Below are 27,737 nucleotides of genomic sequence, written 5' to 3'. Positions count from 1 at the left end.
ATTGCATTTTGAGGTGCCCTTACTCCCCGTGTAAGATGTAGTTAGTTTGATTAGTTCACTCCACTCAGCCCCGGTTAATGGAGGAAAACAGAAACCACAACCAAGGCATTTATATATTTCAGGCTTTATTCCCCCCCCCCCCCCCCCCCTGCCAGCGGTTACATGCCTGGCACTCACCATTCTTAATATCACGGAATTGTTGCTGGCTATATTTATGAACAGGAAACTGACCAGGGGTTCTGGCGCTGGGCGCGCTCCGGGTGCCGATGGGCGCCTTCGGTGCACCGGCAGCGTGCCCGCTGCACGGTCGAGCCAGCGTGATCTTTATAGTGCTAGGAGGTGAGTCAACTAGACCGCTGACCCTCAAGATGGCGGGCTCGCTCTAACAGGCGGCACCGCGGGTCGGCGGATAATCAAGTTTAGATCAGACAGTCAATTTTAAAACAATTCTATCAACAATTTAAAACCAAAGTTTGTGCAAAATAACGCTAACAGCAGCAGGAGAGTAATCATGCAGTAGCTTGCGGTAGCTCCATATCACAGACAAGCATAGAAAGTGCAGATTCATCATGGTGTGGGCAAAAGAAAAACATTTTCAACAAATCAGAAATAAGACTTTTGAATCATCATACAGCCTTACTACCTAAGCGCTAACCCACTATATGGATATTGATTCAGCCCCCTCTGACCTAATATCATCCGGAGGTGCCAGAGCAAACTAGTTACATAAACAATAGTGAATCACTGTGAATGAATGCAATATTGCATGCAAGCAGAAGGCTCCTGAAGAAAAAATACAATACTGAACACATGTTAGAGAGTCTTCTTTGCGAACAGTGTCCATTGGAATTAAACAAACATGACTTGCTTGACTACGTCCAACAGAAATAAAAACAGGACACATAAGTGACGAGACACCCACTTTGAACAAGATGGCAAAGTGGCCTAGCTGAGGCCTAGTTAGAATAGACCAGGAAAATGCACTTCAACAGGTAATGGCAAAACTGTTCTATAGGCAATAGTATAATCGCATTGTACACTTGTTAATAAAAGTGTAGATTAACATTGTGCACTCCATTAATGATGTAGAAATCTGATTAATGCTCAAAAGCTCCCTCAACTTTAACCTGGTTCCACGCCGGATGTCACATCCACATCCTCGCTGGTTGGGGACCCCATCATTAGGTGGGTGTTTAGGACAACCCGGTTGTCATTTTCCCTGGTTTTATCATCCTCTCAGGAGAAAGATATATATTTAAGCATGCATGGGCTCTTATGGAATGTTTCCTTGAGTTTGCCGAACTCTTCCGGGAGCTCCGCTTAGTGTTTTCGGTTGCCTTTTCAGGGTGTGAACCTTCCTGCTGATCCTTATCCCTACTGCCTGAATCAGCAGTTTATCATTGATAGGCTTGAGAGTCTCCAAAACTGCTCATGATAGGGACCATTCTATTTCTTCTGGGCGAGATAGCCCCGCTAGGCACAATTTTGCCACCCCCTCTTCCTGGCATTGGAAATATTAATGGTCCCTGAAAGAAGCCATTTTAGAACTAGTAGGATATTCACCTATTAATATCAGTCATTTAAAGATTTACTGAGGTCGTCCTTCATTAAAAAAGTTTAGCCATTTAAATCCACTGAGCAGCTCAATTTTCTGCTGCCCAAATGCAGAACCTTAAGATTAACCTTACTGTGCAAGCGTTGTCATCTGGAGTAGAATCCGTTTAATTAAACTAGTTACTGAGAGTTGGGTGACTGCCAGAAGATTTCTTTCCTTTTCTAAATATTGGAGAACTCTGCTCCGGTGCACATGGGACGCCTGACTGCATGAGGAGGACCACCCCTCACACCTACACATTGAGCATGGAGCTGGCGGTCACCAACAGGGAAAAGACATCGAGAGTCTGTTCTACAGTGCGCCCTACTAACTCATGGGATATTAAGCCAGAGCTCTCAGGCTTCCTTGCGATGGGAGCCTGTCATGCTAGTCTCACCGCTCAATCGGATGCCCCACACACATTTTAGTGCCCAAAAAAACAGTCACTTAATACAGTCCACAGTGTGAAAAAAGAGTAACAAGGCACAGCACACAGACCGAACTACAAATCTCTCTTGAATAGCAGCAAAGAAAGAGGAGGAGTTTGAAAATGGGTGTATTATGGACAGAGGAACATGATTGGAGGACTGTTTGGTACTTTGTTTTTTAACTCTTCCCCATGTTATTTGGGAATGTATTTAGGATTATGTTCGAAACGTGATCTTTGGAACAACTGCTGTTTAAACAAGTGAAGGAAGAAAATGCATAATCCTTGCCTCCAGTCCTGGTATAGAATGTACCTCTAGCAATGAACAACAGTGAAGTGTGGCTGTATATCCAGGCTCAAACAGGAGTAAAGTGTGACCGTTGACTGCATCTCCAGCGATATAGAAATGTAAAGAGTGGCGTTATCTTCAACCACGCACAAAATGGAAGTGTAACTGTTGACTGAATCTCCAGACATTCACGTCACATAAATGCGAATGTATCTCCAACTACACACAACAGTGAAGATTGGCTGCTGAATATATCGGCCTGAATTAAGTGCGACTGTTGCTGGATGGTTGATATTAACATTAGGAAGAAAATATTTCTCTCTATATATAAATATATAAGTAAGAGGTATCAATCTTAGACATTATCTTACACCTTAGGCTACACCTCACCAGTTATATCGGCGGTAGCTTATGGGACTCCAATAAAAATTATTGCTCAACTCCTTCTGTCACCGGATGTGACATGACCCACAGAAAAACCCATTTCAACGTATTGACTACACCCCTTTAGTAAGTAACAAACAACCTCTATGAGTTCTGGGCAATATGATTATTCATAAAAATACATCAAAACATATTGGAGCTTATGAATCTTTGAATGTTTTATTAAAACATGAGCTTAGTTGAACAAATAAGGGAAATTCTTGCTTGGGCGCTGCGGGTAGGAGCACTCCCTATTTTTTTTTTTAATGACTGGAGTTCCTTTTTAAGGACAGTGCATTTCTCGTAAGTAGTTCCTATTGGCACTACTTCAGAGCCCTTGCAAATATTATAATTTCGATTTTAAGTTTATTACAAACTATTCATTCACAATCTTTGCTTTACAGATTCTACTTTTCTTACCTTGGCTTCCACCTCACTGAGCTGTTGTAGTTCAGGAGTGTCTGGGGCTGCTGGCATACCCAGAGCCTCTCGGATTAGCCGTAGTTCTTCATGGACAACATCATTTTTCTCCTCTGATTGTTTGGGTGGAGTATCCTGTCGACTGTACAGCAGCCTGGCAGCTTGCAGTTCTGAACAGAGAAAGGCTGAAGAGAGAATGCACTGTGAAACCCGTTATGCAGCTGTTGGGAAGCTTGCATTACTGCATTAATTCACCTTATACAGGACTAAAGTGGAGCAAGGAAAACTTATTATTCTCTTCCAGTGTACTCACAAAATATTGGGTCCATGCCCACTACTGATAAAGGTTTGTGTGCCAGAGAGGCGCCCAGGCATTCACGCGCAGAGACGCTCATGACATAGCTCATTCAGTGCCCCTGAATAAAATGTTTTTCAATGTTAAAAGAATATTTTAAAGATCTCCCAAGGCATCAAGCTCAAGAGCTAGGATAAAGGAAACAATACCTAGCTGAAAGAGTCAAACATTACATAACTCAGGGTATGGATCTGCTGCAACGAGAACATGAAAAGGTATCCGAAATACTCACACCTGCATGTTTCACAGAAACATGGCAGTCAGTATATGTGTAAGGATCTTACCAGAAACCGATTCTGCAGGAGCGCCGTGAAGAGCAGCGAAGTTGTTGCTAAGTCCCAGCTTTCCACCACCACCTGATGCCCCTATCAAACTCTAGAGAGCACCGGTAATAGGGGAAAACAGGGAAACAAAACAAGGAAGGAGGGGAAGAAATCCCTGGAGCGGCGGCCTGTAACTTCTTCTGGGTATCAGAGGGAATGTAGATAATGTATTGTCTCTGCTGTGCTCTCGGGTAACAGTGGATAATGTATCTGAAAGGAATATAAAGGGAAAAATGAGAAGTCAGGCAATAAGGGAGGTGCAGCGTAGATCTATCTAACAAGAATGGGGTCTTAATGAATCTATACCTAGCTTCTAACTCAGGATGATCTTGAAGGAGGTTCCATACAGCTAACCGATAAGCAAGCACGTCACTAGTGGGGCTGAGAAGTGTGCGAGTCTTGGAGAAGCCCTTCTTGTCTACCAGAACATATATCCTAAAGACAGCGAACATTAGGCATGAGATACATATTGGCAAAACACTTCCCCCTCCCTTTCTTAACCCCGTTACCAGCTCTTCATACAGAAGATATCCGATGATCGTCGTTGTAATTGGGGGTTTCAGTGGTCTGGAAGGAGCGTACTTCTCAGTTTCTGCAGATGAAGAAGCAAACTCCAGGATCCCTTAGGAGAATAGGAGAAGCACCCAGCCTGCCTACAAGAAAGAGTCCGGAAAGGTGGGTGGAGCGCTCGTAATCTGCAAGAGGAACTCCAGTACAGTCAAAAGCGGGAGCGTCCAGGGATGAGAGCGGAGCACGCCAACGCGCCCGGCCGGCCCACGGGAAATGATCCTGTAAGGCGGGCGGAGCACACTGGGCGAACTGGGGTCCAATAATAGTTCACGAGTTCCTGTGTGAAATGTTGCACGGGAAAAAAAAAGGGGGAGGAATACCGAAACAGAGCTCTGAAAAACCAGGTAGCAATGTCCCAAGCACGGAACGCCAATACGGCGTAAGGGACGCGAGAGTCCAAAGCGGAAACAGGAAACCGGAAATGCCAGACAAGTCTGCGGAGCAACACTAGAATGCGAAGCCCCGAGGTCATCGGACTGCCGGCTTTTCTACTGGGTTGCTGCTATCCCGCATGCGCGATATCGAGTCGCCGATTTCGGTGTTCTGAACTCGGCAATCATGACAGTACACGCCCCCAAAACACCCCCCACAGGTTTGGGCTTGTGAGGGTGTCTTCTATGAAACTGGCGCACCAATCGAGGAGAATGTACCTGACTTGCGGGTTCCCAGGTGCGTTCTTCTACCCCGTAACCCTTCCAATGTATTAAGTACTGTAAACGGCGTCTACTCCTTCGGGAGTCCACAATGGCTTCAACTTCATATTCTTCGTCTCCATTCACTGATACCGGTACTGGAGTCGGAGGGAGATGAGTGCCAGGTTCCACAGGTTTTAACAGGGATACATGGAATATTGGGTGCACCTTTATCGTCACCGGAAGTTCCAATTCCATAGCTACAGGGTTAATCACTCTTATGATCTTGTAGGGTCCTAGGTACTTAGGCTTGAATTTACAAGACCCCCGTAGAGGTATGTATTTGGAGGATAACCACACCTCATCCCCTGGTTCATATCGTGGTTCTGCTTGTCTATGGAGATCAGCCCCTCTTTTGTAACTAATCTTAGCTTGGTTTAAATTGGTCTGTGTGAGTTGATGGATAGTTTGAAGGTCCTGAATATATTCACTGACAGCTGGGGCGGTGCACTCCGATGTAGAGGTAGACAGAAAGGTTTTAGGATGGAAACCATATGAACAGAAGAAAGGAGTGTACTTGGTGGATGAGTGTTGACTGTTATTGTACGCGAATTCTGCTATCCACACCATGTTGTCCCATTCTGCACGTGAGTGTAATGTTTGGCTCCTTATATACTGTTCAAAACATTGATTTACCCTCTCTGTCTGACCATCGGTCTGTGGGTGGTGACTAGATGACAGTCTCACATCTATTTGCAACAGGGAACATAATTTTCTCCAGAACCTGGAAACAAATTGGGCATCCCTATCTGAAATCACGACAGAGGGGAAACCATGTAATTTTACCACGTGTTGTAGGAAAATGGTGGCGAGTTCGACAGCTGAAGGTAGACTCTTTAGCGGGATGAAATGCGCTGTCTTTGTAAACAAGTCTACTACCACTAACAGAGTGTTGTTTCCTTTGGTAGTGAGTGGTAGTTCCACAATAAAATCAAGAGACACAGTGTGCCAAGGGAGAGGAGGCGTGGGCAATGGTTGAAGCAACCCTGTGGGATTCTGATGAGAAACCTTACTTTGAGCGCACACGTGACACATTTTGACATAGTGCTCAGCATCCTTTCTTAAGGTCGGCCACCAAAACCATCTCTTTAGGAGTTCGATGGTCTTTTTAATCCCAGGATGTCCAGCCAAGGGGTGTGCATGACACCATTCTAACGCTTGTCCCTGAAGATCAGAGGTAGTTAGAACTATACCCCCTTGGACGTAGACGAGTCCAGCCTTCAGACTATGTTCTGTAGACTTTATCAGTTCTTGCCCCTTGCCCGTTTGTTGTTCTGTCTGTATTTTCGTAAGAAACTCCTCTTCAGACGTCCCTCCCACGATCTTGTCTTGAGGAATAATAAGAGGAGGTTCTACCTGTTCTTCGGGAAGGTCATATCCAAGTCTAGACAATGCGTCTGCCTTACCATTCTTTCTTCCTGCCCGGTACTGAATTGTGAACTCGTATTCGCTAAAAAATTGAGACCAACGTAATTGTCTCATGGACAAGGCCTTGGCAGATTTTAAGAATTGCAAATTACGGTGGTCCGTATACACAGTTACAATGTGTCTAGCACCCAATAAATACTGCCTCCACTCCTCAAATGCCATTTTAATGGCCAATAATTCTTTGTCCCCTACAGCGTAATTCAATTCTGCGGGTGTCAGTTTGTGGGAAAAAAGAGCCACTGGGTGTAATTCCCCTGTAATTTTGTCTGCCTGAGATAGCACCCCTCCCACCGCAGCTTGTGATGCGTCCGCTTCTAGCACAAAAGGATAGCTAGGATCCGGATGTTGTAACACCGGAGCTTGGGTGAATGCCTCCTTCAATGCATGGAACGCCTGGTCAGCCTCTTTGGTCCACCCAAAAGGAGTACCCTTCTTTAACAGTTTTGTAATAGGCGCCACCAACCCTGAAAAGCCCTTAATGAACCGCCTATAAAAGTTGGCGAAGCCTATGAAACTTTGTATCTCTTTTACTTTCTGGGGAGCAGGCCAGCAATGAATGGCATCCACCTTCTGTGGATCCATGCTTAATCCCTGGGGAGAAATGATGAAACCCAAAAAGGGGACTGTTTGTACATGAAAGGTACATTTCTCTGGTTTGCAATATAAATGATTGTTTTGTAGACGTTCTAAGACCTGTCTTACGTGAAGTATGTGTTCTTGTAGGGACGATGAGTAAATCAACAGATCATCTATATAGGCTATAACAAAGATATCTAGCATCTCTTTTAGTACCTCGTTGATGAAGAATTGAAACGCCGAAGGGGCATTACAAAGCCCCAAAGGCATTACAAGGTACTCAAAAAGCCCGTACTTTGTACAGAAAGCAGTCTTCCACTCATCTCCCTCTGCAACCCGCACCAGATGGTACGCCCCACGTAGGTCCAACTTTGTAAAGATCTGGGCGTCTCTTACTCTATCAAGAAGAGAGGAGATGAGTGGGAGAGGGTATCCGTTCTTGATAGTGATCTTGTTTAGGTTTCTGTAGTCTATGCAACAGCGCAGGCCACCCTCGCGTTTGGGTATAAAAGACAAAGAAGAGGAAACAGGAGATTTGGATGGGCGAATAAACCCCAAATCTAACATGGTGTCCAAATACTCCCGTAGGTAAAGATTTTCCTTCTCGGTCAGGGAATAAACCCCACTGAAAGGTAACTTAGCTCCAGCTTGTAGATCAATTCTGCAATCAAACGATCTGTGAGGTGGTAACGAAGTAGCCTCTTTTGGGTCAAAGATGGTTCTTAGGTCGTGATATACTTCAGGTAATACTTCTTTGTCCTCGGTGTCCTTTTCATTAATAAGCTGGCTGGCAGCTAGGGTATGTGTTTTGCAGCACTCTGGTCGAAACTGTAATGTGGCCTTCTTCCAGTCAATGAGGGGATTATGAAACTTTAACCACGGTAGACCCAATAGGATCGGAAACTGAGGAGACTGGATCAAGTCAAATTCAATTTGCTCTAAGTGATCTGGTTCTAGGAGAACTGTAATGGATTCTGTCTTATGCGTGATGGGCCCTGATTTCAGTATACTTCCATCAATGGTAGTTACGGTCTCTCCGTAATCTTTCTCTTGTTCTTGTATTTGATGATCCCGAGCCCACGCCCTATCCAAGAAATTTCCTGTAGCTCCTGAATCGATCATGATTGGGATATTGGCCCTTCCTTCCCTCCAAACCAGATCGGCTGAAACAAAGAAATGGCCAAACGAAGACGCATTCCGGTCAGAAGAGGAGACACTCAAACCAGAATAACCCGGAGTTCTCGTCTCACAGGGCTCCAGGTTTCCTAGTTTTCCGACCTCCTTGTCTGCATGGGCTTGGTAGGACAAGTCTTAAGGAAATGTCCCGCTTTACCACAGTACAGGCATAACCTATTCTCCCGTCTGCGCCGTCTTTCTTCGGGTGTTAAAGGCCCTCTCAAGGTACCTATCTGCATGGGTTCCCCCTCTTCTCCTCCATGGACCGGGTCAGACTTCTTCTCTCTTACTGTAACTACCCTAACGTCTGTTTTTCCTCTTTCCCTCTTGCGTTCCTGCATACGATGATCGATCCTTACTACTAACTCCATGAGTTCTTTACATGAACTGGGAAGATCCACTATTTGAGACAAAGCATCCTTGATCTCGTCTCTAAGTCCTCTATAGAACAGGGTGCTGTGTTTCTCCTCAGGCCACCCTGCCTCAACTACCAACCGTTGGAAGGAAGTGATATAAGAAGCAAGATCAGTGGTTCCCTGCTTTAGGGAGAGCAATTCGGTATCTGCAGACTGGGTATAGGTATGCTTGTCGAATAGTTTTCTAAAGTCTGCTTTAAAAGCCCCATAATCTTGTATTAACGGATCGTCTCTTTCGATTAATGGAATTGCCCAATTGGCTGCAGATCCCCCCAAATACGAAATCACAAAGGCCACCTTTGCTTGGTCAGTGGGGAAACAATGAGCTTTACATGTGAAGTGTAGCTGACACTGACTGATGAAGGCTGCAAACTTGGAGGACTAACCAGAGAACCTTTCTGGCGGAGCAAGAGGGATAGAGGGAGGTGTGGTAACGTGTATAACTTGCGTGGGGTCCCTAGAACCGCCTTCCCCGTGTCTCTCCCTCTGTAAGGCATTAACCCGAGTAGCCAATGCCCGAGTCTCAACTTGGAGGTTCCCAATTAGGTCTGCTAAGGTTACCTGTTGCATGTCCATGGCGCTCGGGCAGAATATCTTACTTGGGCTTCACGTTCTGTAAGGATCTTACCAGAAACCGATTCTGCAGGAGCACCGTGAAGAGCAGCGAAGTTGTTGCTAAGTCCCAGCTTTCCACCACCACCTGATGCCCCTATCAAACTCTAGAGAGCACCGGTAATAGGGGAAAACAGGGAAACAAAACAAGGAAGGAAGGGAAGAAATCCCTGGAGCGGCGGCCTGTAACTTCTTCTGGGTATCAGAGGGAATGTAGATAATGTATTGTCTCTGCTGTGCTCTCGGGTAACAGTGGATAATGTATCTGAAAGGAATATAAAGGGAAAAATGAGAAGTCAGGCAATAAGGGAGGTGCAGCGTAGATCTATCTAACAAGAATGGGGTCTTAATGAATCTATACCTAGCTTCTAACTCAGGATGATCTTGAAGGAGGTTCCATACAGCTAACCGATAAGCAAGCACGTCACTAGTGGGGCTGAGAAGTGTGCGAGTCTTGGAGAAGCCCTTCTTGTCTACCAGAACATATATCCTAAAGACAGCAAACATTAGGCATGAGATACATATTGGCAAAACACTTCCCCCTCCCTTTCTTAACCCTGTTACCAGCTCTTCATACAGAAGATATCCGATGATCGTCGTTGTAATTGGGGGTTTCAGTGGTCTGGAAGGAGCGTACTTCTCAGTTACTGCAGATGAAGAAGCAAACTCCAGGATCCCTTAGGAGAATAGGAGAAGCACCCAGCCTGCCTACGAGAAAGAGTCCGGAAAGGTGGGTGGAGCACTCGTAATCTGCAAGAGGAACTCCAGTACAGTCAAAAGCGGGAGCGTCCAGGGATGAGAGCGGAGCATGCCAACGCGCCCGGCCGGCCCACGGGAAATGATCCTGTAAGGCGGGCGGAGCACACTGGGCGAACTGGGGTCCAATAATAGTTCACGAGTTCCTGTGTGAAATGTTGCACGGGAAAAAAAAAAGGGGGAGAAATACCGAAAACAGAGCTCTGAAAAACCAGGTAGCAATGTCCCAAGCACGGAACGCCAATACGGCGTAAGGGACGCGAGAGTCAAAAGCGGAAACAGGAAATGCCAGACAAGTCTGCGGAGCAACACTAGAACGCGAAGCCCCGAGCTCATCGGACTGCTGGCTTTTCTACTGGGTTGCTGCTATCGCGCATGCGCGATAGCGAGTCGCCGATTTCGGTGTTCTGAACTCGTCAATCATGACAATATGTTCATGTAACACGGACAGCCACTTTTTACAATGACTTGGTCTTTTTCAAGGACTGCAGAAACCCAATACATACAGCACACATCCTCAAAGGACCTTAAAATGAAATCTTTAAATTGCTAAACAGTCCTCACCAGATTACAGCTGCCATTTAACATAAGAAACAGATGAACTTTACATCAAGCAACATCACAGAAGAAGTGCCATTTAATTAGTCCACATTTATTTTGTTCTAATATATACACTTTTCACTCATCACCTTCAGAGCCAAACCTCACCTGTGGTCCACAATCTTCCCACATATATGCCTGTGCCCCTTAACGACACTGTTTGGGGCATTTAAACCCTATCCAAAGCCACCATCGGAGAGGTATCTGCCCCATGTTTGACTGTAGTGTTTTGGGTGAATCAACATCAAGTGTACTTCATATTTTGGGAAATCCACACCCTGATTGCAGTCAAAGTCTGAGGAACACTAAATGAACTCAGCTATAGTCTTGGTTTCAATCATAACAGTTGGCTCTACACAGGTCACCATGAACTTTGGACGGTGATGGGGACATACTTTTGATGGTCGCTCATGACATCCCCCAGAATTTATTACCACATTATCAAAATCTGCATGCTAAAATAAAAGCAAATAGTTGGGAGAGAGGAGACTACCCTTTTCTACTAAAACAGTCTACTATTAAATAATAACAACATCCAACCCATCATAAAAGCCACCTGACTGTTATGATTGACTGAGATTTGGCTATTCAAACTATCAGCAAACTGCAATAGAGGCCATCTAGCTAGGGTCCCTGTCATAAGCTCCAACTAATAAGTAGTGCATCATAAATTTCAAATCCCCCACAGTCGGAAATGCCTCTAAATAACACGTTTGGGATTCATCCCGGGCAAGTTAATTTCCATGGGCTGATATAGATGCATTGATGCCCACCTCCATGGTTACAAATAAGAAAGATAGGTGCTTTTCTCAGTGCGAGTACTGCAGCTGTTTAGACATTCAAAGGTAAACTCACAGTGATCAAGGCTTTACACACAGACACTTTTATAAGAAAGCAACAGTATGAAGCAATAGCCTCAACAATACCCTCATAGGCACTATGCTCTACATTGATGTATGTGTTAATACAAACCTACCTTTAACATAATTTGAAAGACCTAAACGTAGGAACTAGCATCCAACTACCCTTTGAGGGCTTCCAAATCCATTTGTAAGTTACTTGCACATATTAAGGAATAAAGTTTAAAATTAAAAAAAGCTGTGCTGTGGTAGCTTTAAGGCTTACAATTATTTTAAACACACCTTTCTTTATGTATAACTTGTACATTTAACATAAATATGCCATCCTGAACCTGGTTGGCATTGGGGCTGTGTACCAAGATTCCTTTACTGCTATCTATAGTTTCTGGATTATTGGAGGTTTATGTTTTTTTTAATCAAAGAGGTTTCAGGGTTATGGGGTCCCCCAGCTAACCTTCTCAATCTTGCATTTTGGACAGCTTTACATTGCTATTTATGCAGTTTTCAGTAGTACTTTTAATAACATTTGAAACATCTTTAAAGCGCTAGGTTCAAGAATAACCTAAATTAATAGAATGCTAACATAACTACTACTTGTTGATGGTTTTCAAGTGTCAATATCTTTGTGTACACAATTGCTGAATTAGTGTCAAATGCATCTCTGCACAAGAATGAAAGTATTTCTTATGCAATATTAACATGTTTGTTTATCTGAATGTGACGAGCATGTTTAGAATACAATGCAACAGCATTTTGAAGCCTAGCGCCCTTGTCTAAAATGCCAGACAAAAGGTCCTTAAAGACATTTTTTACTCGCCTGGTGCACTTATCAAATACAGAAATATTGGACCTCCAGCCCAAGAGGGACCAAGGTGTAATACAGTTCCAAACTGAGGTGCTCAAGTTCATGCTAAGAATGGATGAGGTGGAGTGCCCAAAATGTGCTTTGTGATTCAGATCCGATAAATATAACTTATATTTGAGTGACTCAAGAGCACACCAAAGCCATTGTCTGAAACATGTAAAATGTCCTTCTGCCGAATATGCGACGTTACATCGCTGTGTGTACACCGCGATACCTTTACAGCACAGGTATTACAACGCAAGTGGCTACAACGACTTGCGCTGTAGGGCGCTGGACTTAGGAATAGTATGATCTACTATTTCAACTCCAGTCTACGTACAGTAGGGAAGGTGTTGGAATAGTAAATCATACTATTCCTTAGGTTAGAGCGCCATCCAACGCAAGTCATTGTTATGACTTGCATTGTAATACTCGCATTGCAATACTCGCGTTGTAAAGGTATTATGGTGTAAACACCGCGATGTAACCGAGGTTTCCCCCTTCTGCCTGAAAGAAAAAAACTGTATGGGATTTCATACATTTGCTGGCAATAGTTCTGCTATGTACCAGTACTTAAGAGGATGCCATAGAATTAAATGAACTACATTATTAAGTCTGTGCAAGACTGACAATCTGATAGTTTTCTTGTCCTTAACGCTAAATAAATTGAACTGCTAATAATCAGCTTCTGGTATATCATTTCCAAATCAGTATGTGACTGTGACATGTAATAAAAAGAGAAACGCCCAATTAGATTTCTCAGAAAGTGAAGACAATGGGATTTTGGCTTTACCCTCAGCCCAGCAGATATGTAACTCAACTGAGCAAGAACTGTAACTTTTATATAAAGGCACTGGTGAAGTTACATACTATTCTCACTACAGTTATTTTGGGTTCGGGCTTATAATACTGCAACTCTCTCTTCAATGCAGCAAACATAATGAGAGACACATGCCTCTAAAGAATCCAAAACTAGTTAACAAGGGAGGTAACGTGGATAATGCATTACACATATATCAGTCGCATACGATGAAGACTCCACTGGTTGCCTAATGGCACCCATATAGATTTCAAAGTCTTGTCATTGGGACACAAAGCCGCTCTTCACAACTGCAGAGAACATTACAGGTACATATTTAATTGATTTTATCCTCAGACAGTGCTGAGGTGTAATATGAAGAGGCTCTGCCCGGAGGTGGGAGAGTCTCAAAATGTTCCTTTAGACAACAACTAAAAAAAAGGATTGAAAACCTTACTATTTGGTTCCATGTATAGAGAGCAATATTTGACTAAGGAACTTGTTAGGGCCTGGAAACCACTTTAGTTTAGGTGGATTTGGAACTGGGTGTGACAGAAAGCTCACATGGAGATTCAAAATATCAGTAAATGATAAAACTCATAATAATTTTCTAGGAAAGTGCCATGTGCCCTTGCAATTATTTTTGTTGTTTAATATTTTCCTACACCCCCCTCCCCTCGCCACACCGGTTTTGTTACAGTAAAGAGGCTAAGTTTCACCTACTCAGCAGTATGTGACAGTTCTCCATAGTGGTGAGCCTGGAAGTAACACTCCCTGTGGTCAACGTGGGGTACGGGCAGCACAACTCACTGAGTACCCCACTCATTTCCAATTGGAAGGTATCCGCATCCTCTGGACCTGTTGGGAGAAGGCAGATTACTTTCAAGACCGTGCAAGAAACGTTCAAAACGTGAAGGCACTCTCACTCTCTAGAATATATAATCCATACAATACTTCAACTGAATGAGATAGTGTGAGAAATGTATTAAATCTGTACAAAGTAGAAGTGAACAAGATTGGTCCGTGATGAGAGACCTCCACTGGGTAAGCTGTAAATTCCAAAAGTTACAATGGTGCTCACTTTTATTAGTACTTGGGCAGAGCTCATGATTTCTTACAGAAGATAGCAAGGATTCACAATTCGATAAAGTTTAAACCAGAATGATGCAAACTCAGGAGAGTATGTATTGAATAATAAATACATATTTAAAAAATTGAAGTACTTGTGGAAATGGATTAAGGATAACAGGCTTATATATACTGGAAAGTATGAGAGAATATTAATAAAATATCAGGATGCAGGTAAAAAGCAATAGTTGTAAAGAGCGACTGAAAATCCTAAACGCATACAATAATGCAAAATCTGATTTTGGCGAGTTATGAGGTACAAAACTCAAAAGTAGGATTCCTGAAAAAACCATCAAAATCCTAAAAGTGTTTTAAACGTTTTCAATCTGATAGCGGTGCCATCTTGGGAAATCGGCTTTTGTTAGTTACATAGACAAAAAAAACCTACACTAGTCACACAGAGGCATGCAAGACTGACAACTGGTTCACTTTTTAAAAAGTACATCTCCAAATTTTTGACATGGCTTGCACTGAAGATAACAGCCTGACTCATTGAGAACTAAACTATACAAAGAGTTCCTTGCATCAACTTACTTAGCTCATAAATAGAAACAAGGAACATTCTCAGATGGTAGTAGAAAGTGTTGCAGCCTGTTAAAACCAGTCAAACTTGTCAAGCTCTCGTAACTAGTGGCTCTGATTTAATCATACAGTCTGGCTCATATTTCCATACCTCGCACGCTGACTGTCCATTGGTGCCCTACTGAAAAGCTAACCTCAAGTCACAGATTCATGAAGGTCCGCAAGCAGATGATTTCAGTTGCTGGTCTGTGACATATCTGCAGAGTAGGAATTATTGATACAGATCTAGCCTGGTCTACTAGTTCAGTGGTACTCCTCTTGGTCCTCTTTATACTACCTCTTTGCTGAGGTATTGAATGCACTCTACCCTCAGATTTTGTAGGTGGAAAAGACAACATGATCAGTTTGCTCAAGTCCAGCATATTTAAATGAACTTGTGATAAACAGGACTAGACCTCAGATACTAGTAATGTGTGTACATAAAGTATTTTATTGATACAGAGCAAATCTGGTTGTGAGGTAATGGACATCAAATAGGGAGTCTACATATTTCTATTATACATTTCACATATTTACAATTCCATTTCACATACTTTGCAATTCTAGGCACCTGGAAATTACGTGTTCTGCTCAGAATTACATTATTTTAGTCAAAAGCCAAATACAAAAATCAGTACCCATGTCTCCAGGTATCTAACTCGGCAGCTCAGTTTCCAGATCACATCCATACTAATCCTAGGCTGCAGTCTTTCTTTTCTGGAAAGCCAAGAGGCCCTCAAGTGAAGCAAGATCTGACAGAGAATGGACCTGGTGTAGAAATAAAGTGTGCAAGCTATTTATAGTTTCCCCGTGAGGAAGGCAGGTATTTCCCAAACACCAAAACTAGAGGAATTCTCAAATATTTCCCTGCCATCACAAGGTTTCCTTCTGCTCTGGATACAATAGGAACAAACAAATTCAGCCTACTTGCACACTGTACCGTCAATATGACCAGCGGGGAAATCCCAAGAGAACACCACAAATTAACGAATTGTTGGACACCCTTTGTAACTAAGTGCAAACAATTGATTGTGAACTCTGACCTGTCTACCCTAGCTATGCAGATCAAGATTATTTAGATGATAGAATGATACTAGTGATGAATTTCTCTAATGCAGCAAAAATCAAATTTACACAAAAGCAAGAGGGTCCACAATAAAAATAATAATCTCACGAATACCCTCAAAGAAAAAATGCAGTGGAGGTCACACTAATTCTTCATGCTTCAGGTCCCTTCATCATGGGTGACACTGCCATGCAACATGTCTCACATGCACTACAACTCCACCAAATATCACTTCCTTCTCCATCTCTTGCTCTCTACTAGTCATTGTTTACTGTTTTCCTCATACATCCCCTGTTGTTTAGTTAGTTAGACTTTATTTATGTACGCCTAGAAGGAAAAGTTAATTGTATTAAAATATGGAGTCAATTGTATTGTTTTTGGGGTAGTGTCGTGTGGTGTTTAGGAGGTGAGTAGATGGCAGGCTATTCATAAAAATTCAGAAAAACAAATGTATTTTGTTCCATTCTCACCACTAGTTGGACTGACATCTTCCTCCAGCAGACAAACCGCTTTCATCTCCGATATTAGCCATACACACAAACTGGCAAAGTCCTGGCATGCGGCTCCGAGCGTCACTGCTCCATGAAGGTCAGCCTCCTCCAAAAGTGGTCCTTTGTATCTTTAGGGAAACATGGAAGTAAGAAAAAACATATGATAAACACAGGATGAACACGTGCGAGGGCCATGACAGTTGTGACTGTCTCACTGTAGGAATGTGTATGTAGAATGCGGATTACAAGATAGAATTGTAGCAGGGGCAGCTTGTAGCAGGGGCAGCTAAGCCTTAACTTCTTCTGATGTTGGTAAAAAAGAAATTGGTTCCAAGCACAAATAATTTCGTTTGTGGTGGGTTCTGTAAAAAGATCAATATTAGGATTATCAATCTTTTTACACCAGCCCATGTAATGAACTTGTAATCCAGTCCTTCTTCCTTTAGATTCCTGTGATATCCATACGGAAAAAAGGAGGAAGAGGAGCACATTTTGTGCAAAGTAAATGATTTTAACAATGATATGCCTGAGAATATTTGCAGCCTTGTCAAATCCCCACCCTCGTTCCGCAGTGGGCTTCCATGGCACAGTATTTGATCCCCGTTCAACATGAGATGTGAGTAACAGCATGCTCATTCTTTTTAATGGGTGCTTGTTAGACCTGTCAGCCCTAGGGTGGTCTCCCCCTCTATTTTTGATCGTGCCTCATTTTTTCCACCCTCATTTTTATGTTGGACTTAAGTCTCCGGGCGCCTTTTCATTGCCAATCAGTGTTAAGGTGCAGGTGCTCCCTTTTCCCAAGATGGCTGCCACAGGCCCCTGCTACTGCAGAGTGGTCTTTCTAGTAGCACCCTAGCTGCCAGGAGCTGGCTGGAACCCCACAACAATGTTGCGACACCAGCCCGCCTTTTTTGTCCCATAGGTAGAATGGGGAAGCTCCTGGAATGTGCTGGAACCTTCTAGAAGGGAGGTGGGGTTTTTACTTTTGCCGCCTTGGCTAGAGGTCACCTGACCTAGGGCTACTTAACAGAGGGAGGGAACATTTTCTAGTCAGTTGGCCAGTTGGGGTAAAGCAGACCTGGAGGATCCACGCAGGAGTTTTAGGCGGTAGGGCCTAGCCAGGGACTTATGCCTCTGAAAGTGACAGGACTTAGGTACTGCCTTTTAAGTGAGTGAGGGATCCTGTACAGCCCACTGATCTAGCCCAGCGGTAGGAGAACCCAGGGGCCATCTGCCAAACCTGACTAGGAGGGAACTATTCACCAACTCAATCCCTACCCCCAAGAAACAGAACCCCTAAGGGCGCCAGAGACATCTGCGCCAGAAAGATCGCTAGAACTTCATGCTGAAACTGAATGCTGAAACTAAACGCTAGAACTTCATGTTGAAACTGAATGCTGAAACTAAACGCTGGAACTTCATGCTGAAACTGAATGCTGAAACCTAATGCTGAAGCTCCCTATTGACACCTAAGCTGAAAGTGACTGCTGGACGGCTGGGGGATCAACCAGGTACTAGCGCTGTGACCCCTGCGCTCCCCGACCTTGCCTGGGATCCCCCCCGAGTCAGTCCCACATCGGGCGCGGATCGCTGAGCCCGCCGTTGCCCCTGCTTAATTTGTCACCCCCCTTCCCCCCGGTGCGGGGACCAGAAGCCTGCCCTCATCGAACTAGGGCCCGCGGAGAAGCCCGGGGCCCCGTCGCTGCCGTCGCAGCGTCTGCAGGAGTCGTGAGAGGCCGTGAAGCTGCCCCCCGGCACCCACGTGACGAGGGCGGACTGCGCGTCGCCGCCCCCGCCGCTGAGAGCACTGACTGCGGGACCAGACGAGGTGAGGAACCCCTGAGCGACTGCCCGACCCCAAGGACGCCGAGATCAAGGTAACCCCAGGGGCTGGGAGGTAGCGTGGCCGTGCGGAGGCCTGGGACTCACCCCCCTGCTCCCCGGGAGGCTGGTGGAGAACCCAGTGCGCCCCCTGTCGATCGGGAGCGGCACCGCACTCTGAGACTCTGGTTCCCCTCCGTGGGATTCCCCCACTTGCATCGGAGACTCTGATTCCCCTCCGTGGGATTGCCCCCTTGCTGCTAGACTGCCGCGTACAAGGGGACCAAGTGCTTACGGCCTGATTATTACGAGTAGCGCTGTATTCTTAAGTTCTGCTCTGAAATGCTTACGGCCTGATTATTACGAGTAGCACTGTATTCTTAAGTTCTGCTCTCAAGTGCTTAATGCTTGATTATTACGAGTAGTGCTGTATTCTTAAGTTCTGCTCTGAAGTGCTTAATGCTTTATTATTACGAGTAGCGCTGTGTTCTTAAGTTCTGCTCTGAAGTGCCTAATGCTTGATTATTACGAGTAGCGCTGTGTTCTTAAGTTATGCTCTGAAGTGCTTAATGCCTGTTTATTACGAGAAGCGCTGTGTTCTCAAGTCCTGCTCTTAAGTGCTTAGTGCCTGGTTATTACGAGTAGCGCTGGGTCCTCAAGTTCTGCGCTGAAGCGCTAGTCATGTCCTGAGTAGCGATATGTTTGCAAGTCCTGCCCTTAAGCGCTAGTAGTCTTCCAGGTGTGGCGCTACGTTTTCCAGTCCTATTTCAAAGCGCTGATAATCGCTAGATACCACGCGAGGTACCCACGGCAGATTGAAACGCTAGTGGTGGGAGGGGCGCAGCGCGCTGGTTAACCGCTGTGTTTACCGCTCCCCCAGGTTCGCCAGGTATTGCCAATGGAACTATCATTAATTGCTGACGAATCTGACGCTAATGTATTCAGGTACTGCATATTGCATCATAATGAATTGCTGGTGAATCTGACGCTAATGTATTCAGGTACTGCCTAGGGCACCATAATGAAATGCTGGTGAATCTAATGCTAATGTATTCAAGTAATGCCCATTGCCATCTCATGAACTGCATTTGCATCTAACTGCTTAGATAAACTTGAATGATTTTCATTGAACCTACTGTGTGGCGTCCATTATTGTGTGGGTTTCCTGCTTCAGGGGATGTGTGTGTTGTATGGTCGCTTTACACTTAAGCCTTCGGGTGCCCAACCGCTTGAGTCACGTTACCCCCTTAGGGCCCGGTGACCCCAGGTCTTACAGTGCTCGTGGAATATATTGCCAATGGGGTCTTCCTCCGCTCACCTTCTTCCTTGCACAGTACCCTCAGAAGCAGCACGTCACCAGTTTCAAAGTAAACTGAAAGTTTTCTTCAGCCCACTCGCAAGATTCCCTGTAATTGCAGATTCTTCAGAATAGACTTGGTTGGTGGATAGACAGCTTTCATAGCCGCCCCATGGGACTTGCATAAATTCAGCAGTTAAGAAAAAAAAGAAGATGAGACCAAGTAGTTTTTTTTCACAGGCTCTGTATTGTAGTTACTGGTTCTCTTCAGACGCGCCATTTCGTCGGAAAATCAAACATGAACCTCCTACAATATCTTGGATCTTTCCACAGTTTGCACACAGACAAACATCAGGTCTAGCTTTAAGGTGCCTACACAGCCAAGCACTAGTGCGTGACCTATAGGAACTTGAGACCAAATTAGAGGGGAGACTGCGATGCCTCAAAGACTTAATAGTGATGAGTGCAAGAAGGTACTGAAATGCACTATCAGAATGATGGGCCATGGTGGACACCCTAGGTGCAGAAAGAGTCGTATTCCACCAGCGTATCAGGTTTTGCTACACAGCATCATCTAAAATGGCACATACCACTCCAGCTACATTGATCATCCATTCCAACAAGTCAGAGGAACAGGCTCAAGTGTGTGGTCCCAGACAGAATATATTATCTCATTTGAGTAAATGGATCAGCAAACGTCTTACAGAACCGATAAGCAGCAGAAAATAAAAGCATGACATAGGTTGGTTTCCACATTCATTGTGGGCTATGCAGCATCTGTTTCCGCCTCTTTAGAGTATCAGGCTTCCTCTAAATTACAACGTGGCCCTTTCCTTTTCAGTGAACATGACAGAGAAGGCTGGTTGAACCCTCTTAGGGCTCCATTTTGCCTCATGTTCCGAGCAAAATGTTCCCTAACACCATGTTTTGGGAAACATATAGTTGAAAGAGTTTATAACATGGGATATGCAGTGCAGGCTACAAATGATTCAGTGTTTATGCTTCATATAACTTCACCCAAACAGAGAAGAGGCCCACTAGCCCACGACTAGTGAAGGTACTGTACAAAACCATAATAGCCAAGGAGACAACTTTCGTAAGTCAGTAAGGCTGCTACACCTGTAGCTTCATGACCGTGCCACATCTAACAATCTCAATATTAACCTAATAGCAGCCCCAGGGCCAGAATATTGTTCTCTACAGCACAGGAGAGAGCCTAAATATAATTACTCACTGATGTTATGACATACACTGATTAGAACTTGTTGATTGCTTCCAGATTAATGGTAGCCAATTCCCTTTGAAAGTTCCCTGTAAATTGTGTGTACATTGTTTTCCTTTGGCCCTCTACTTTTTCCTGAGTAGTAATGGTTGTATCCCGGATTTAGATACTTTCTTTTCTTAAGTCAAGCATTGACTGAACAATGATTTATTGATAGGTCTGGAACACTTTAATTAAGTTCATTATCATAGTTACGTTTCAATTAGCTGTATATAACGGGTGCGACCATAAAAGCTCGAATTTGTGCCCGTAATTTGGACCCTTTGTCGAGAATGGTTTAGCTAGTGTCCAGTTTATTACATGGTGGCAGATGATCTCACGAATGTCAATATTCGATGCTTATTAAACCACATAAATACGTTTAAATGTCAAGTATGCACTTGTACCAAATATGTTTTGCGCAATTATCTGCAGGTAAAAAAATCAACAAAATAGTTACAGAAAATGTTGCTTTTTAGCCACGCCTCTCACCCCACTAGCAGTGCTTTCTCAGTTCCCATATACTGCCTTTCGACCACTGTTTTAACATATGTGAGCAACGATTTTGAAGAACCAATGTGTGCATTATTGTATGCTTCCCGAAGACGTGCACTCTCTTTATCGTTGATTGACACTTTAAAAACAAGTGGCAGGCTCGCCGAAGAGTAGAATTCGAAACAGCTAGGTTGGGGCCCGGAGCGAAAGGACAGAGAAACCGTACAGGGACAGTTTGTTCCACGGTCTCTAGTAGTGAGTATGGAGTTTCTAAATGAAATAGAAAGGATTGACTTCTAGTGTAACGCTTTGGGGGCTGAGGGCTGCTGGCTATAAATGGTTTGCATAGTTTGGCAGGAAAATCTCTTTTACGAGGGGCTACTTACCCAAGGGATTTCAAGGCGCCCTGCAGTAGAGTGTCATCCATTGCTGATCAGATAAGCGAAATAAATCAATTACGACATCAGTTTGGAACTCGCAGACGTTGTTTCCTTGATACGGTAGTCTTTCTTTCTCCACCCCTTAATGAGCTGTCAGAGTCTTTCTTCGTTTTCTACTGCCATTAGGACGAACCGTACCATATGTTGGTTGTTCAGGTTTCATAACTTCCGCACTGAAATTTTAGCGATCTCCTAAGCAACAGCAGCGTGACGTCAGGGCGCGTGACACTTAAATCCAAATACAGTCAGGTTGTAGTCGAGAACAGTTCCGGTAAAAAAAAATTCTAGCAAGGTACACCGGCTCCTCTTTACATCATCGACTACCAAGTGAGGCCCTCCGTTGAGTCTGAACACAGTGCAAACAGAAAACAAGCATTTGCAATGCAATAGGTCTCGCATTTGTTGCAGTTGAAGCTACTGGCATTGGTCATGGCAGTGTTTTTTATCAATGTTTTTGTTTGCAGTGGAGTGATTATTTAAAAATGACACACTATACCATATTATAAGCTATTCTAGCAACTGTACAGTAAAGCTATGGCTATTTTAGCGTAAAGGAGTGTGAATGGGTCAATAAAAATACAAAAAACAGGATCTAAAAATTTACGATGGAATGTATAGCAGGGGACAGGGACTACCGATCACAACAAATGTACTTGAAGTGATTGGGGCATCATATGCAATAAAAAAATCGGTAGTACCGGGTGTCAGCGACGCTTGTGCAAATGTTGTTCAGCTGGTGAAGTGGTCAGCTCTGTTTGCAGATGCAAAGTGGTGAAAGGTGAAGTATTCAGCTCTGTTTGCAGGCACAAAAGGGATGAATGGTGAAGTGGTCACTCTCTTCAGCAGTGAACATGCTCTTTACTGTTGCTCATGGGCATCAAGAGACTCTGCCAGGGGGGCGTGGCTTGGCGCCCGCGAGTGATGGCGGCGCCCGAGTAACGCTCCGGAGCAGCACCGTGAGACCAGCCGGTTCCTGCTTCGCATTCCTGGGGGCTAACAGATGAGAATGTGTCGGATTGTGTCCTGATCGCACTCGACGAAGATTGAAGCCTTTTCGTGCCTTCGCGACGATGGAATTGCCGCTCGAACGCTCCCTCAGGTTTATTTCGTTGCGGCGGCCATCTTAGCTCTGCAGTCTAATGCGTGCTCTCCTGAGGTAACTGCTTCGCCAGCCCAGCGCTGTGAGCGCTTGATATTACACGCTCCTTATGGCCTATAATTCACTTTTTTTGACTATTTTTTTCATCTCTACACTGATTTTTGCAATGCCTCTCTTTTATTTGGAGCACTAGTCACGTATATTATATTTGAACAATGTTCCTTCACAAAGCGCTCTTCACACCTATATTTACCGCTGTGCTCTTTTTCAAGTTGTGACATTATCAACGCCATACTGGGATCTTCCCATGCCTTTTCCACTGTTACGTGCCTGGCTGTTCCTATATCATTCATGTTATTGGCTGATGTAGGTTTCTGTGAGGCGCTTGGGAAGCCATCCTGCTTCGTATCGCACTGATTTGCTTCAGAACACCTTGCACTGCGAAAAGGGATGACGCTGACATTCTGCAAAACAATGCCATACTAATAGCATTCTGATACCATCACAATTGGTTCTTCTGCTTCTTCCCATTAGCCCTGACAAATGATTGCGTCTGAGTACTATGGAGATGGTTGCTTTTTATGCTTGACGTGCTCACTACCCTCGTATGCCTGCTGTGTCTTCTCCTGAGCTCTCTTTGATCCAGCTTTTTGTGACCTTCAATGAGCCAACCATTCCACGGCTCTGTCATATGGGGAGACTCAAGTCAATGTCGCATTAGTCTCGCCCGCTCAAACCTCAGATTCTGAAGAATTCAAAGGTTTTTTCTGCTCTTTCACGACTGGAAGATTCTCTTAATTTGTCGAGCTCTGTTACGCCAATGCATCCCTCCAGGCACTCGCCGGATAACTCTAAATCCAACACGAAGAGGCTCAAGTCGGACTCCCTCTCGCCTCCAAAGCACTCTAGTCCAGTGTCCATGGAATTATTGTTAGAAGAAATAAGATCCTTGCGTCCTTTCATGGAAGAGACAAACAGTAAGCTCCAGGTTCTCACGGACAACTGGTCGCAAATGGAGACGAGGGTTACATCAGTCGAAAAATCTGTCCAGTCGTTCCAAGAAACGTCCTCTGTTGTCTCCAACCTGAAATCTCAAGTTTCAGACCTCCAACAACAAGTAGAGCAGTTGGAAAATAGAAACAGACGCAACAATCTTCGTATTTACGGCCTAGTTGAAGGTCTCGAAGGGTCTGACCCAATTACTTTCTTCAAGACGTTCCTTCCCAAGCTCTTGCATTTGCCACAAGACAAGGCCCTCAACATTCAACGGGCCCACAGACTGGGTCGGCCACCTTCCTCTGCTTCTTCCTCACAGAGACCTAGAGGGGTCATCATCTACTTTTTGGAATACTTAGATCTCTTGATGGTTTTGACAGCGGCCAAATCCTCTCCGAATTTGTCTTGGTCTGGCTCATCCCTATTCTTTGCACAGGACTATGCTAAGGCCACCGCCAATCGTCGCAAGGTGTTTCTGAGCCTAAGGGAAGATCTACGCGCGATGGGGGCACGATATGGCCTTTATCACCCATGTTTTTTCAAAGTTACTTATAATAACAAGACTACAACCTATGAAGATCCTGTGCGTTTACAAAGCTTCATTAATGCGCACAAATCATCTACCATGGATGTCGCCGGAGCATCATCCTCTGCTCCTGGTTGACTAGTGCTTATGTGACTATTTGAAGGCTCTCCCTATCTTGTTTTTGTTTAGGGTCCCTTGTTGGATTGCAGTTACCCTAAGTTCTTCTGTTTATTTATATATCCACTTGGCTGATGTTCTACTGTATATGTATGATGTTGTTCCTTGTTCTATTTGTTAGTCATGTTCTCGTCATAATCCCCTAGCATGATTTAATTCCTTGTTCTTCTTTTTCGCTTTACAGGAATTTTTTTCGTGTTCATTGGTGTCTCCCGGTCCATGCTTCGTTGCTCGTGGATGTGCTGCCTCACCCATGTGGTTCCTCCCCTCCCCCACCCTCTCTCGCACCCTTCCTCTGTAGGTACGTTCTTCCATTATTCCCTCAATTGTTCTCCCTGTGCATCCATTGTTCTTTCATTTTGTCTCTTCCTACTCTTTCTTCCCTTGTTCTCACTTTTGTCCATTTGTATCCATCTTGTCTTCTTACCTCTGATCGGAACTTTTAGATTGTGTAAAAGATGTATCCCTTGCTTCCTTGCTCATATTTGTTTCTCCGCTGTTTTCTTACTTATGACTTTCTGCTTAAACTTCTGTACTCCTCTCTTACACTTGTCCTTTCTTGACAGTAAGTATGCTCTTATTTGCACTCTTTTCTTCCTTTTTTTCAACACTTTCACGTTATTTTCTCCTCTTTCCTTATATCTTCTTTTCCTTTCATGGGTTTTTTATTCACTACTCAAGCCTATCATATTTTTTGTGGAATTACTATTCTTATGTCATTAAATGTATTGTCATGGAATGTGAAGGGTATTAATTCTCCGATTAAGCGTCAAAGGATTTTGTCACACCTAGCTAAGTTGAACGTTGATATTGCATTCCTTCAAGAAACGCATCTAACTGATACAGAATCTGTTAAACTCAAACGTGGATGGGTGGGCAAACTCTTTTATTCACAGGGTGACGGTAAACGCAATGGTGTGGCAGTTCTCTGCCGTAAATCTCTCCCCTTTCAGGTCCTCAGCCAAGAATCTGACGCTTCTGGTAGATGGGTCTATGCCAAGCTATCACTTAGGGGTGTTCCAATCTCTCTCCTTAACGTTTATGGCCCAACCACGGGTGAACCCTCTTTTTGGGCCATTTTCTCTCCACTTCTAACTAAATTTATGGACCACAATTTTATTTTGGCGGGAGATTGTAACCAACCGCTAGATCCCTTTATTGATAGAACATCTAAGACCCCTTATATTCCCAACAAACCCCACAAGCTATTTAGCCATGCTATCTCGCAACATAAGTTAGTAGATTCTTGGCGCCTATGTAACCCAAAATTACGGGAATACACTTTTTATTCTCCTTGTCACCGTTCCCAGTCACGATTAGATTACATTTTTGTTTCCCATAATCTCTCCCAGTCACTTTTACACTCCGAGATTGGCCCGATACTGCTTTCGGATCATGCTCCTGTTCTCACATGTGTCGATGTATTCCCTAAGATTGTTGGCCCCAGAAGATGGCGTTTTAATAACTCCCTCCTTGCCGATTCCAAGTTTACAGCCACCTTCACTTCCTTTTTTGCTGATTTTTTCTCGATTAATGATACCGATGCCCTCCCGGAGCATACTATTTGGGATGCCTTTAAAGCAGCAGCACGTGACTTTATCATTAGTTACGTCGCAAACAAACGTAAAACTGCTCGATGGTCCACCAAAAGCCTCCTTTCAGATATTAAGAGATTGGAACATGCCTATTTCACATCCCACTCTGCTGATAGCTTGACGGCCCTTGTTGCAGCAAAAATGAAATTTAATGAGAAATCTTCAGAAGATGCCTCCCTGTACCTGTTGAAGTCGACTGCTAAATTTTATGGGGGTAGAAACAAAGCAGGGAAGCTCTTAGCTAACTATTTGAAGATTAAGCACAATAAGTTAAATATTGAATCTATTTTTGACTCTGATGATAATTTGAAACATGTAGATGCTGACATTCTTGCTGAATTCTCTCGTTTTTATGAGACTTTGTACACACCTGGTACTCAACCCTCTCCTAGTTCCCTTGCCCGCTTTTTCTCTACCATTCACACACCAGCCAATTTCCCCCTTGACCTTTCTTCCTTAGAATCTGACATTACACAAAAAGAACTGCTCACTGCTCTGCAACTTCTCAAACTCAACAAGGCTCCTGGTCCAGACGGGTTTACCGTTGAATTTTACCTTCACTTTTCTAAGTTGTTGATCCCACGATTGCATTCCCTCCTTTATACTTTCATTGCCCAAGACGCTTCCTCAGGGACGTTTTCAGACGCTCATATTTGTTTGATACCCAAGCCTGGGAAGGACGTTAAATATTGCAAAAATTATAGGCCTATATCCTTAGTCAATATTGACTACAAGCTCTTCGCTAAAGCATTGGCGATTCGTCTAGACCACCTCCTTCCCGATCTTCTGGGTGAAGAGCAGTCCGGATTTGTCAAAGGTCGACATATTACGGACAACACCAGACTCCTATTCAATATATTGTCAAAGTCCTCCCGCTGTCAGCACTCCCTTGCAGCAGTAGCCCTTGACGCCGAAAAGGCGTTCGATCGGGTCGAATGGCGCTATCTTTTTCACACCCTCACTTGGTTTGGCTTTGGACCTAGATTTATTTCTTTAGTCTCCCTGCTGTACTCACACCCCAGAGCTGCAGTATTTGCAAATGGTCAAATCTCTTCTTATTTTGATTTAGGCAGGGGCGTCCGTCAGGGTTGCCCCCTTTCCCCCTTTCTTTTCAACCTTGCTTTAGAACCTTTTTTGTCCAAACTACGTCAGAATCCCGCTATTCATGGATTCCAGATTGCAGACTCTCAAATTAGGCTCGCTGCTTATGCAGATGACATTTTACTTTTTCTTACCAATCCTGCAGAATCCATCCCCGCTTTTCTAGACGAAGTCCGAAACTACTCCTCCATTTCCGGATATAAGCTTAATCATGATAAATGTGAGATCTTACCCTTGACTAAATTCACTTTCAAACAAGATTTTAGCGTCTCCCAGTTTACTTGGTGTCCCTCCCATATTAAATATCTGGGGTTATATATCACTTCTTCCATTTCAGACACTATCTCTTTATGCATGTCCAAATGCGCACAAAAGATCGCGGACCTCACTACAAGGTGGCATCCTCTATATCTGTCCTGGTGGGGTCGCTTGGAGACTATTAAAATGATGATTTCCCCCATTATTCTTTATACACTGTCCAACATTCCAGTATCAATCCCATCGCGATTCTTTAAAAAGTTCA

General features: G+C 44.1%; 1 protein-coding gene across 1 annotated transcript in view; it reads right to left on the bottom strand.

The window, feature by feature from the left end:
* LOC146798035 (protein FAM98A-like) overlaps positions 1-21,861 on the bottom strand; it is a 101,546-nt gene extending 79,685 nt beyond the window's left edge. The window contains exons 1-4 of the mRNA XM_085625269.1: positions 21,667-21,861; positions 16,386-16,534; positions 13,884-14,018; positions 3,154-3,338 (exon numbers count right to left, since the gene is read on the bottom strand). Of these exons, the coding sequence (XP_085481395.1) occupies positions 3,154-3,338; positions 13,884-14,018; positions 16,386-16,534; positions 21,667-21,707 (510 nt within the window). The 5' untranslated portion in view covers positions 21,708-21,861. The remainder of the gene's footprint in view (positions 1-3,153; positions 3,339-13,883; positions 14,019-16,385; positions 16,535-21,666) is intronic.
* Positions 21,862-27,737: the final 5,876 nt, after the last annotated feature.

Source organism: Triturus cristatus, chromosome 9 (assembly GCF_964204655.1).
Source record: "Triturus cristatus chromosome 9, aTriCri1.1, whole genome shotgun sequence".
NCBI lineage: Eukaryota > Metazoa > Chordata > Amphibia > Caudata > Salamandridae > Triturus > Triturus cristatus.
This window is presented reverse-complemented; position numbering and strand designations above follow the sequence as displayed.